This window comes from Salarias fasciatus, chromosome 20 (genome assembly GCF_902148845.1).
Source record: "Salarias fasciatus chromosome 20, fSalaFa1.1, whole genome shotgun sequence".
In the NCBI taxonomy this organism is placed as follows: domain Eukaryota; kingdom Metazoa; phylum Chordata; class Actinopteri; order Blenniiformes; family Blenniidae; genus Salarias; species Salarias fasciatus.
The window spans coordinates 17178723-17191770 of record NC_043764.1 but is presented as its reverse complement, the minus strand read 5'-3'; the positions used below and the strand labels follow the sequence as shown (position 1 = coordinate 17191770).

General features: G+C 44.0%; 1 protein-coding gene across 6 annotated transcripts in view; it reads right to left on the bottom strand.

Moving 5' to 3' along the window:
- Window positions 1-2003: 2003 nt before the first annotated feature.
- Window positions 2004-13048, bottom strand: part of LOC115408830 (glutamate receptor-interacting protein 2-like) — a 29581-nt gene continuing 18536 nt past the window's right edge. For 5 of the 6 annotated variants that reach the window (XM_030119766.1, XM_030119764.1, XM_030119765.1 and 2 more), the window contains exons 13-24: window positions 11258-11403; window positions 11081-11161; window positions 10721-10784; window positions 10193-10338; window positions 9390-9534; window positions 8991-9130; window positions 8648-8830; window positions 8389-8548; window positions 6783-6897; window positions 6224-6448; window positions 3614-3760; window positions 2004-2643 (exon numbers count right to left, since the gene is read on the bottom strand). In XM_030119766.1, coding sequence (XP_029975626.1) covers window positions 2446-2643; window positions 3614-3760; window positions 6224-6448; window positions 6783-6897; window positions 8389-8548; window positions 8648-8830; window positions 8991-9130; window positions 9390-9534; window positions 10193-10338; window positions 10721-10784; window positions 11081-11161; window positions 11258-11403 — 1750 coding nt within the window. In that variant the 3' untranslated portion in view covers window positions 2004-2445. Of the gene's footprint in view, window positions 2644-3613; window positions 3761-6223; window positions 6449-6782; window positions 6898-7262; window positions 7355-8388; window positions 8549-8647; window positions 8831-8990; window positions 9131-9389; window positions 9535-10192; window positions 10339-10720; window positions 10785-11080; window positions 11162-11257; window positions 11404-13048 lie in introns of those variants that run through there. The other variant, XM_030119769.1, reaches the window with a different exon arrangement.

Sequence of the window (13048 nt, the reverse complement as noted above, 5' to 3'; positions counted from 1 at the left end):
GGAAAACATATGGGTTCCCCTCATGTGAAATCTACATCTGTCAATACTATAAACATTAGACTCAAATCAACAACTGATACGTCCCCACTCGCTTCAAAGTCCTATGATTTTTAATTGTGCTTTCCACGGCAAATTCACAACTGTGCGTTCACATACAGCCGGTACTTCGCTTGATTTTACACACACGAGGAAAAATGGCTGGAAGCTGCGGATGTTACTTTGAACCGATGTGTATCGACGGCGTAACAACTCGCATGTGGACGTAACAAAGCAAACTTTTACCGTGTTTACATGGCAACAGGCCTCGGGCTCACCGAAAACTGAACTTTAAGAAAACATTCCATCTCTGTGTCAACAGGGAAAACTGAACCTTCCTGAAAAGCCGACACTGGTTTTCAGCTATCAGGCTCCCGGTTTCAGTTCAATCGACATAGTCTAGTAAGGCTTGAGACGTCACAGTTCACCAAAGTTTACAGTTAGAAGTGGTTAAAGCCACCCTGGACCATCTTCTAGTGAGGCTGCTGTAGCTTCAGACACTGAGCTTCTCTGCTTTCTTACCTCTGCTTTCCAAATAATTTAATAACAGAAAGATAAAACGACAAAGGTCAGTGGCACCAGAGGGAAGATCAGGTACTCTACAGATAAATATCAAAGTAAAAGTTTATCGTAATCAATTCCATATTATCAGTAACCCCTGCAGTGAGAGACAAACCAGAGCTTATATCAGCTTTTGTGTCATAACTTTATTTTAATAAAAACACATTTCTCAACTAATAATTTAAATAACAAAAATAAAATAATATGAATAAATCTTTCAAGATCATCTGAACCGATTCCCAACATATTTACAGTTGTGGGAATCAACTGATAAAATACACAGCCACATTCAGAATCACAGCTTACAGGAAGACACTAAAACTGGATGTGCAAAGTAAAGCACTGCATACCATGGTACGATAAAAATTAAAAAGATACATTAAATTAATATAAAACCTTCAAAATAAAGCCTTTGCATACAAGACATGTAATAGACATGAGTAATCAGGATGCGGTCCCGCGGATGGATCAGTTTCCTAAAGCTGCTCCAGAAGAGACCCGACATGTTCACATCAGTGAGATGAAGCAAATGTTTTGTTTCCGGAGAGTCAGATTTATCTGCAGGGCCACATTTCCTACACAAAAGCTTCATTAAAAACACTCGGTCATGACAGAGAAAGGAGCGCTCTCAGAGATCCTGCTGGGCCCAAGACAACTCCGAGACTGTTTGTTAAACCAAGGAGGAACTGGCTGAGGGCAAAGCATGTGCAGGCTGCCACTGCAGGGAGGAACGGACTGATGGGGCAAAAAGCATTCGGCACTGAAATGGAAAAGCTTGAGACAGAGAGAGAGAAAAAAAAAACAAGGTTCAGGTGAGAAAGCATCTGTGATCACAAAGTAGCCAAATAAGTCAGAACAGAAACACCCAAAACTGTGGAGATGAGACCTGAACTGATCTGTAGAAAAAGGCTTGTGGGTGATTTGAAGATACGAAGGAAACAAGAACAAAGTGTGAAACTGAACATATTTCTTTGCAAATGTGTGTTTGAGAAGATTGGAAAACAGAAATGTGATCTCTGAAGTGATTCTGCAAACTCTCCCCTCAAGGACGAACGCAGAAAGGGTAGAGTGTCTTCACCAGTGTTTGTGCTATTCACATATAAGGGAGTTTTAAAATATAGTTAATGATACTTGGCAAACATCGGCGTGCATTCTGTCTATTTGGAGGCGCCGTCTCTTCTCTGAGGCTGGAAACGAGGGCAGAGAGCCAAGTCCAGGCCCGAATAACTCAAATAGGTGCAACGTGCCTTGAACCTCGACTCCCTCCGTCTCCCTGCGAGGGTTTCAGATGCATACAAAGCACCGCATGTGGGTCGTCTCTGTGCAACGGGGTGCAAGGAAACCGAAACTGGGTTAATGCTTCTCCCGACACGAGCGTTAAAGCCGGAGATTGAACATTTATGCGTGCGGCGTTCGACTCTCTGCAGAGCCGAGGCGTGTGCGCTGACGTCCTGCCTCCATCAGGAGCCGTGACTCCTCTCTTATATAACGCTGCATGTGGCTTTGCCCCTGGAGAGCAGAGGGGAGGGGGAGGGAGAGGGTTTGTGTGTGTGAAGGGAGAAGGGGGGGGGGATGTCTGCCCTGAAGCCTGAAGCTTCCTCTGAACTGCATCATGTGAGCACAATGACTTAAACTGGATATCGCCGACGCGTCGGGAGGGAGACGTGCGCCTTCGGGCCAGCACAGGCTGTTTGCGAGGACGCTGTGCAAACTCAACACGAGTGTGAAGGTCTGTGTGAGAGGTGCAATGTGACAAGCCTAACCATGTGTGTGTGTGTGTGTGTGTGTGTGTGTGAGAGAGAGAGAGAGAGGTTCCAGCGTTTCAACAGTGAGCGTCTATGTTTGAGGTCACAGAGCGACGCTGTTGGTCCTGTGGTCGGGGAAGCAGAACAGTGAGTTTGAGGGGCCGTCACAGTCGCTGGACGGCTCGCCGTCCCCCGCTGCCAGCGGATTCCTGCTAATGACCAAGTCCAGGCTGTCTCCGGCCTCCATAATGAGGGGCACAGTCAGACAGCAGTCCAAGTCCCTGGTCCTCACACGGTTCACCTGGAAGATCACAACCAACTCATTAATCTGTCAATGGACTGAACATTTCATCCAAAGAGCGGTTTGGGAGGTTTGCTTTCAATTTTGCTGAAGGGAGATTAATTTAATTTACTTTATGAGCAAGAATAACAAATCTTAAAGCATAATGAGGACAATAAATCATCTCGGGTTATCAGGACTCAGAACTGAAGTTCCCCTCTGATTGCCTCTGATATGTTTATATTGATCAGTCTTATCGAGACTGACGGCGTATATACACTTTTTGCAGATTTCCAGTTTCTGTCATTTGATGCTATGCGTTTTCTGTAACGGCAAGAAATGTCAGAACATTAAAGGGAAAATATCCAGAATAAAAACTATCAAATAAAAAGCTGTGAGAATTTTCTAAAAACATCCAGAATCTCAGAAAATTAGAGCATAACGTTGGACTGACTGAATTGAACATACAGATGTTGGCCTCGGTCCTGGAGCAGTCTGTAAAAACTGGACTCTGGAAGCTCCACTTCATTCCTTGTGAATTTCACTTTTTTTCTCCCACTGAATTTTCCATTTGAAAACACTCTAAACAGTTTCCTTAGGAAATTTCATGGCTTCACCTCCTTGTTGAGGGTCTTGTGGATCACTGTTAAGTCAGCAGTCTCCTCCATAATGGAGTCGACTTGACCATTTGGAGACTCAGGAAACCGTGGACCATCCTCTGCAGAGGTTTATTGAATTAGCTGGTTAAAGTGGGACACCGCGAGTCGTGACTTTGGACTTTCTCACAGCTTTCTAATTTTCTGAGACTCTGGAGTTTCATTAACTGTGAAAAATAATCAACATTTAAAACATAAGGGAAGTCTGAAATACACACCACAAAAATCACTGAAGTTCATGTAAACCTAAGAGCTCTGAACTTGAATCCACTGAGAGTCTCTGGAGAGATTTGAAAGTGATTTGACTGATGACATTTTGAAAATGGAAACCGTACCTGAAGGATGCGGTCAAAAGGTTTCAACCCCGCCTGGTCGGCTGGACCATCAGGTCGAATCATGTTCACAAAAACCCCTTTTTCCAAGAGTCCGTCTGAAACACTGAAGCCGAAGTCACGGCTGTCCAGGTCCTTTCTGACCGTCACCTGCAGAGAGAGACTGTACAGATTAGAGGACAGTCTGGACCCTTTTTTACCATGCAATCCAATGATTCAGTGCGTCAAATTTTGGATTGCATAACGCAGTAATCTTTATTTATAACCCTTCGTACAAAATGCAGCCCAAAGCATTTCTCATAAAATACACTAAACACTAAATGATTAACATCTTCAATGTAATTATTAATCAGTAGACACACATTTGAGCACATGTCCACTGAAATATCTCCCACACTGAAAACCTGATTTTTCATTAGTTTGTAAAACAAAGAAATTTAAAAAAAAAAGTGTTCAAACATGAGCAACTCGGAACATCCCAACAAAAGAACTTTGCTTCTACATTTTCACACTCTGAAAACAAACTTCTATAACACCAGCCACGCGCGCGCACACACACACACACACACACACACCACACACACACACACACACACACACACACACACACACACACACACACACACACACACACACACACACACACACACACACACACACACACACACACACACACACACACACACACACACACACACACACACACACACACACACACACACGATCAACCATACCAGGTGCTCACACACCATGAGGAGAAGCCTGAGGTTTTAAGACATGAACAGAATGACTGGAGATCATATCGCTGACTTTGGAATTGAAGGGTTTCCTGTTCTACCTGCAGTCGGGGAAGAGTTTCCTAATGTCTGTTGACTGTAAAAGTTGAAGCCTTTGTCTTGAAGAAACGTCAGATAAGATTGACTGCAAAAGGGAGAAACTGAGGCGGCGTCCGCAGTGCACATGTTTCTGCGTATAATCTCTGTGTGAAGTACAAACAATTAGTCTCCACAGGAACATGCCTGTCTGTCATTTCCGTCTCCTCTGAAGCAGGTAAGAAGATTTTGTGGTGGATTTTAGATCATTTTCCATGATATCATTGAAGCTGTGTCAACTTCAAATATTGTTCATTTCAACACTGCAGGTGTGCCGTCAGTCGCGAAAGGCGGCCTGGCGAGATGCTCAGATGACACCGACGGCTCAGCCTGAAGTCGCAGTGCGCGTGTGTGTATGTGTGTGTGTGTGTTTGCGTCATCTCTCAGCTAATGTTGAATAATGAGCGTTTGTCCGCCGGATCCGGGTAAAGTGCACCGACAGGAGAACTTCCCACAGGACACTGCAGTTTTCATCAAGTGAGAGAGCAGCTGATCACATTTCTGTTCAAATGTCACCGAGCGGTTCACGGTCAGCGGTGGCGGAAGAGCAGTTCAACATATAGGATTGCAATTAAATATTGATGAGTACCTACAGTATGCACCAGAACAGGACGGGCTCAAGGAGGCGACGCCCCCATTAAGCCCCGCCGTTATTGTTTACTTGATGAAGAGAAGAAAAAGGGCTGGATGTTATCAAAACTTGATTCCTACTGTAGCATATTGATAGTGGTCTAAGACTAGCAAAGTCTTGAAGTTTTCCACATTTGGTCACATTCCAGCCACAAATATAAATGTATTTTTGTGGATTTCATTTGATAGATCTGCGCAATGTGCTGTGTAATTGAGAAGTGGGAAAAAAATTCCATAGTTTTCGAACTTTTTTTTTTTTCCACAAAAACTTAGAGGTGTTGTGCGAAGGCTTCGGTCAGGCTTTCTGATTTATTGTGACTTTAGTGGCAGTACTGTCTTTGCTTCCTCTTTGAGTCTGAGCAATAATGTGATTCACCACTGTTGGTTTTGATAGTTCAATAAAACAATACCACATGCATTTATGGCCTATTAGCTAATTTACATTATTCGTATATAAATCTTCACACAAACAGGATTTTCTCTGATAATAATCCCATCTGTGTCTGGAATCTGAATATTTTTGAGAAAAAGATTTAAAAATCAAAAACACTAAGAAATCAGTCTTCACTTTGGCAGAGTAATTAATTATATGTTCTTTGCTGCGTCACACTTCCGGTTATAATGCGTCTTTTTGCAGTATGCTTGTGTTTATCAATTTCAAGCTCAAATGCTTCTGAAATTTCATCTGATAAACTATGATCCAAAGTGGAACACTCAGCTGGCTGTGAAGCCGCTTCCCCTTCATTCATGTGCATACTGTACTGTATCCACACCCGACGATACACTTGATTTTAAAATCCCATTCCACAACGAACAGAACCTATTCTATTTTAAGAAAAACCACATGTATGTTCCATTTTATTTTATTTAAAGGTGCGTAGCACAATGTTCAATATCTATCGCCCAATCAGAAGGTGGTTTGAGGGGTTTAAATACACTACTTAGGATGCCCTAGCAATAATAATTCATTCAGACTGGTGTGAAGCTGTGCGGAGGTGCAGTGGTGACTTTTGCTTCAGAATGTTCCCATGTTGAAACTTCATGTCAGTCAAGATCAGAAGCACTGATTTCCTCACAACCAATGCAGTTCTGAATGAGTTTTTAAATTCACCTTGTGCAGGGCCAAAGCTGTAGGAGACAAAACCCCCGCCGGGTCTCCTTTGACCTTGGATGATCCGTCTCTGGCTCCAGACGAAGTCTTCAGGCTGCCTGTGTTTTTGGTCTCCCTGTGGATTCCCTCCCTCTTATCGGGACTAGTTTCAGATTGAAATAACGAGTCTTCACTGGTCCTGGTCTCCTCTAGGTACAGACTAAGAGCACTACCTGTCATGGATGCCTGAAAGAGGACGGAGGTATTGATTATTCAAGAATCATTTGCTAAAAACAAAAACTGACTTCTGAGTGACACAAACGGTTCACACACACGGTGGATAATCTTGCATTCGGGGCACACAGATTACAGGATGAGGCATCGGGAAAAGGCTTCTCGGTCAGTGTGGCAGCAGGTGCCCGGCTTGTCTTGTCAGATTTAATAGCAGATTACATGGCGATGATTATCATAATGCTTCATCTGGCTTGTTCATTTAGGCTGACACCGGGTTGTGAATCCACCGGGACGAAGCAGATGGAGGAGAGGAAATGAGGGCAGGAGGCGGATGAAGACGGCCTACCTCCAGCTCCCTGAGAATCTCCGACTGGCCGCAGGTCTCGAGGTCCTGCAGAGCCTGGGACCAGAAGCTGTCTCCCTGGTTTAGGGTGCCATGGCAACGAGGGGGGCTGACGAATCTACGACAATGCAGGAACCACAGCATGAGAGCGGCCCTGCAGAGCGGAGGCCGGTGCTGCGTACAGAAGCAGCATGGGAAATGCAGTTTTTTTTTGTTTTGTTTTTTTGGGCTGTGTCGCTGGAGAAGTTCCATGAAAAATCTCTGAAGGAGGGTTTACTGTAAACGTTCCCCCTCGTATCAGCTGGTCGGAGTCCGCCAGATTAAAAAAGCCTACAAAATAACGTTGACCCCAAAAAGGCAGGAAACGGAGTACGTGACACAAAGTTCAGGAAAAAAAAAAAAAAAAAAAAGTAGACAGACAACGCTGATGTATCCTTGGGCCCTTTTGGGCACTTCTCAGAGAAATGTTTTTTTTTTTTTTTGTGTGAGGACAAAGGATGACAGAAAAAGATGCATCTATGTGAAACACCAAAGAGTTCGTGGGCAGTTAATAAAGCAGATGAGAGAGAGAATACCTGAGAAAGAAGAGAGAAAGGACAGTTTGGAAATGCACCAAAACACTGAAGTATCCAGCACACAATGACAAAAGAAAAAAAAACAATTCAATGAGTGCAGTTTGCTTTAATCTGAAAACCAAAGAAGCTATGAAAAACAGTTCTGCAGTGAAAAAGCCTCAAAGTAAAAAAAAAAAAAAAAAAACATCTGAAGTTAGATTTAGATGAAACATGATGACATGAAGGAAACAGCAGAGATCTGTTCCTGAAAGTCAGAGCACCAACTGTTTGATTTTAAAATTAGTTTCAAGTCATTATATGCTGCAGATAAAGAAATTCGACCTTTAACATCAGTGGAACAACTATGTAGGAAGTTGATTAAAAATGTGGATTGATCAATCACATATTGACAAATGACACGTATGTTAACATGTATGTTATCATGAAGAAAAAGCTTCATCAAGTGATCTCATTCATCTCCGGGCTGGGTGAATCGAGCTTAAAGTTTTAAGCTTAAAAAAACAAAAAAAGCCAACATTGAATGTAATTTTTAACAAGTTAAATTATAAGAAGAATTATATTAAATGAAGCAGATAATAAAGCTTGTATCCATCACAACTATTCTCCCAAGAAGCATTGCTGTAATATTGCTGAAGCCTATCCAAAGCATGGCTTGTTTAATCAAAGTTATTTTAAGTTTGACAGTGATGTGCAGCTGTGTGGCGCAGCACATTTTAATCCAACTTGAGGAAAAATTAAGATTTTTTTTTTTTATGGCTTCAGCATTTCACATTTATTGTACCCAGTCTTTATTTTATTGTGAAATTGCATGAAAGGCTCAGACTTTTAGCAAACTTGATGTAGATTTTTTTGATCTGTGTGAATGCAGAGATCACAGTTTGGAGAGCAGCAGTCTCAGTCCTGCATCTCCCTCTGCAGCCTGCTGCGCTTTGGACCGAATGAATGAAAGCATGACGGAGCAGAAACTCCGGAGAGGAGTACCTCCTGGAACAGAAAACCTCCTCTCTGGAACACACACCAGCCTCTGCACTCACCCTGGGATTTTGTCCCACTCATCCTCCGTGAATCTGCCGTCATACAGAGCGGAGTGGTGGACGAGGCCCGCCGAGCTGGCAGCGGTTTGACTCCTGTGCTTTGTGCGCCTCCAGTCATGCGGATTGAGCAGTAGATCAGATGCCTTGTGAAGATATGTCCCTAAGAAACACAGAAATATTCAGACTATACTGCATTAGCGGGCGCAATACTCAACTTCAAAAGTCACCTGTAGACAAACAAACTCTGCTACGTCTCCACCTTGGCTGCTGTAGCCTGCGTCGAAGCCGGAGCTGTCCCAGGAGCTCATGGCGGAGTCTATACTGGGCACGGTGGCAGAGTAGACCTCGGAGTGTTTACTGGTCTTCTGGTAATCTGTCAGGTCGTCCTCGGGGTCACTCAGAAAGGCGGCTTCTCGGTCCGCAGGCCGCCGGCTGTCAGAGTCTGCTAGAAACACGGGCTCAGTTAGGAAGGATTTATTTCTATACTAATGCTGATGTTTTCTATCAGTTTATTTATTATGTCTACTTCAACCGTGTACAGTGAGGCTCATTCTACTGTGGCGAGAAATTTCTGAGTAGGGAAAATAAAAATGTTAAGTTACGATCGGCCTGTTTCTTGATCTTCAGCGTGACGGACTCCCCGGCCATCTGCAGGAGATGGATGGCTTCGCTCAGCGGCTTTCCTTTCAGGCTGACCCCGTTGATGGCCAGGACTCGGTCTCCTATATGGATGGCCCCAGTCCTGCAGCGACGGGGACAGAGGCACCAGAATATACCAGACAGTACCAACAGGAGGGCAGCTGAACCTGTCAGGCTGCCAGGCCCCGGCTGACCCAGACAGAAACAAAGAGGCTTCTTGTTAGAAGGCAGAACCAGACGGCCATTGTTTACTGTCTCCTTAAGAAAAAAACCGGCTCCATAAACCTTTTTAACGGGCTCCACTTCAACGTGTCACTGCCCTCTGAAATAACTGCTTTAACCGGCAGCGTGTAATTCCTCACCTCTCTGCCAGACCCTTCTTGGTGAGACCGGATATGACGATGGGGTCAAAGGGCTCCTCGGTGCCAGAAATCGTGATGCCCAGTGGTCCGTTGTACCGCTTCAGCTCAACTGTGTATATTATTGATCCCGACATCTCCAACTCATCTGCAGCAAAGACACGGCACCTGCCTGTCAACGCCACAAGACGTGGAAATGCAAATAAACCTGCTGAGAGACTTGTGAATGCAGGGGAGTCTAACACTGCTTCAGCAGAAATATCACAACCCCAAGAATAAAGTAGAAGTGAAAGGTGTTTACTAAAGCCATCCTGAAAAGATCCTTGCACCATAACTCTCTGCTGAAAAATAGAAGCTGTTGATACTGTGCTGAATTTTCTGTCTGGAAAAACATAAGTCAAGTAAAAGTGAAATAAATCATCCTGTTTGATGGCTGGCATCCACATTTGTGGATATCAAGCTGTTTCCCAAATGTGAAATAATTCGAGTGAAGGCCAAGAAGAGAGCTATCGCTGAGAAAACACTGTCGAGGAGCACAAATGCAACCTGGCCTCGTCATCGAGAGCCAGAGATGATGGAATGGAGTCAGATGAAGAAACAACTAACACGTTTCACAGGAGCAGGAACCTAAAAGTGATAAAAACTCTCTTTGAGGGAGAGTTAGCGCTCTCTCTGTCAGGAGCTAAGATGTTATTGGTCAGGAGAGAGAACCCAGAGCTGCACGACTACACCACTTCTGCTCTGACATCTGATTGTTTGAACCATTTAAATAATTAATGTGTTTGGTGTTTCAGGGACTTGTGTACCAATATTGTCCTCGTCTTTCTGGATCCGCAGCTTGACCATGTCCTCGGCCTGCTGCAAGACGTGCATGGCATCCTCCATGGTGCAGTTCTCCAGACGCACGGTGTCGATGGCCAGCAGCCTGTCTCCGGGCTCCAGAGTGCCCGTCCTGCAACACACCGGAGCAAAAAGGATCCCAACTCTTAACCAGGAGCACAGAGCTGCAGCTCCTGACTCACCACCCGAATCCGATTAGCCTCATATCTCAGAGGGATCCTCGAGGGGTGACCGTAACCTCACCCTCAACCTCCCCCGCACTGAGCAGACAGAAATGTCTCTCCTCTGTCCTACTGATCCAGTTTTGATAGCTTAATCCTATTAGGCTTTTGTCACACCGTGGCCACACAATCCTTCAGTTTGCACTGTATCGATATTTCATACACAAATCCATATAAACGTTAAACCTAGAGGTTGGATAGTGAGTCATTATAGTGGCCAGGAGCACCTGAGGCCACGTCTTCCAGTAACCACAGCTCATTGTCATTTCATACCTGTGTGCTATGCTTCCCTTCCGGATGTCGGAGATGATGAGGGGCTTGCCAGGTTTCTTACTAGCTGGGAAAAAGAAACATCGTCTTTTAGACTGTGGGATAAATCCATTCTGACTCAAAACAAACATTTTAAGATCATCTCTTCCTTTTATTTTTGTTGCAATGACAATATTCGGCTTTAAGTTTTTTTTTTTGTTATTGCAATGTCGAATGAGAGCTGAAAGAGTAATGATGAATGTTTGTACAGGCCAGTATTATTCAGGGATGTATTTCCAAGTCTGAGTTTTATGGATTTGAAGATTTACAGTCTTACTGAGCGACACTGCCCTCTGCTGGAGGTCTCGATGCCTCCTGACTCACCACTGATGGTGATGCCCAGCTCCACGCCTCTTCTTTTGGGGAGTTTCACGTGGAAGGTGCCGCTGCTGGGGACCACCGACTCTGTTGGAGGTTTATAAACAGATTAATTGTAAGTAGAAAGCATTTCACAATTTCCCCCCCCAAAAAAAATTAATAAAAATTCTTCTTCTCTGGCACCTGCGACATCAAACTCGATCTCCACTGTGACCTTGTTGGACAGAGCAGAGTCTCGAAGCAGCTGATGAGCCTCCTCCAACGTGCCATCTTCAGTGGGGATCCCATTGATGGACAGCAGTCTGTCTCCAACCTGCAGCAGGCCACATCTGCACAGACGAGCACAGACAAAACATGATGATCATGTGATAAATAAGCTCATTTTTGGAGTATAAATACAACAATCTATATCATTTCTACAGTAAACTGTAACAAGTCAGTCTTATGTTAAACACCTTTAAAAAAAAAAACCCATCACTTTAGAGTCCACCTGGGATGATCTATGCAAATAAAGATATAAAAAAAAAATTCCACTGTTCTTTATTTGTCCACGTTCGAGGACAGTGTGAGAGCAGCAGACATGAATTAAGCGACACCCAGAAGTCGACAGCAGATGGTGGTCGTGCCTTTGGGAAAGAGACCAGAAAGCCTCTTCCTTTATTTACAGCACAGTAACATTAGCTGCAGAGTTGCAGGTTAGTGCAGCGTCTGGGTGGCAGCACATATCTTATCAGAATTTTTCCACTGAAGTGAATCTTTGAAGAACAACGTTGCCATCACTCACATATGATATAGACTCCATGGCAGAGACTGGATCATCAGAAATCAAGCTCAACAAACTAAAAGGTAATCAGTCACTGACAGCTGTTTCAGGCCGGGTCTAAATCCATTAATACAAATATCAAATGTCTTTATAACTGGATTTTTAACTTGTCCAAGAAGAACTTTGGCTACATTAAAATAACTTACTATTGTTTTGACATTCATTTTCCTATAATAAGCTTTGTGATGACACGCTGCACTGCTTCCCTTTTCTTAGTTTCTGGTTAAAAAACTGAAAATTCAGTCCAAATGGCAAAAATCACTTCATATTAGCCGTCAAACACCAGCAGGGGAGGTTACTGGTTTTAGATAGTAATGTGTGGAGATCATTGGGAATCTGTTATTTCGTGAGCGACTGGACACATTAAATTCCCCCCTCAGGGAATCATTGTGCTCTGAACGCCACCACAGTGAGATCTGATGCACAAGCTCTGCCTGAAGTGCAAACTTTCAGCTTTAATCCGAGAGAATTTATAACCAAAGCAGATGAACAGCATCTGAATTATACAACATCTCAAGTACCTGCCACCTGTTCAGAGGACCATAAGTAATCAGATTACTCTGTTTAGAATCTAAAGACTGAGCACCATCAGAAAACTACAGTCTCTTCTAAATCCACTGTGCTGATGTACAGAGCCAAAATGATGAAGACGTCCAAAACATCCAACCCTGACACAATGAAACGCCCTCTATAGATTAAATCCTGACCTCCGGGCTTCACATGAACATATTTAAAACTGTCCTTACGTGAGCTTTGAAAATCACTTCGTTAACACACACAGACATTTAATCAGCGTCCTAATTGTGGGGCAAACGCCGAAGCACTGTCAGCTAATATTAATTCAGCGACTGGCGCTGCTCATTAACCTTGTGCAGAGGCCGAGGCTCCAACAGCTGCAGGACCCAGAGGAGCCGTCCCTGCACTGCCTGCAGCCGCCGTCGTTAATCTTACAATGACAGATACTACAAAGAGCCCACATTTGAGCCGTGTATTAATTAGACTGCAACATGTAGCGTTGATCAATACTTGACACGCCACCGTGAGAGGAAGTGGGGGGGGTTCACCAATAAATATTCACCTCATTAAACGAGTGTGATTAATGTATTACCCTCGCCACCAGGCATCTGATCCCAGTGAGCACACAGGAACTG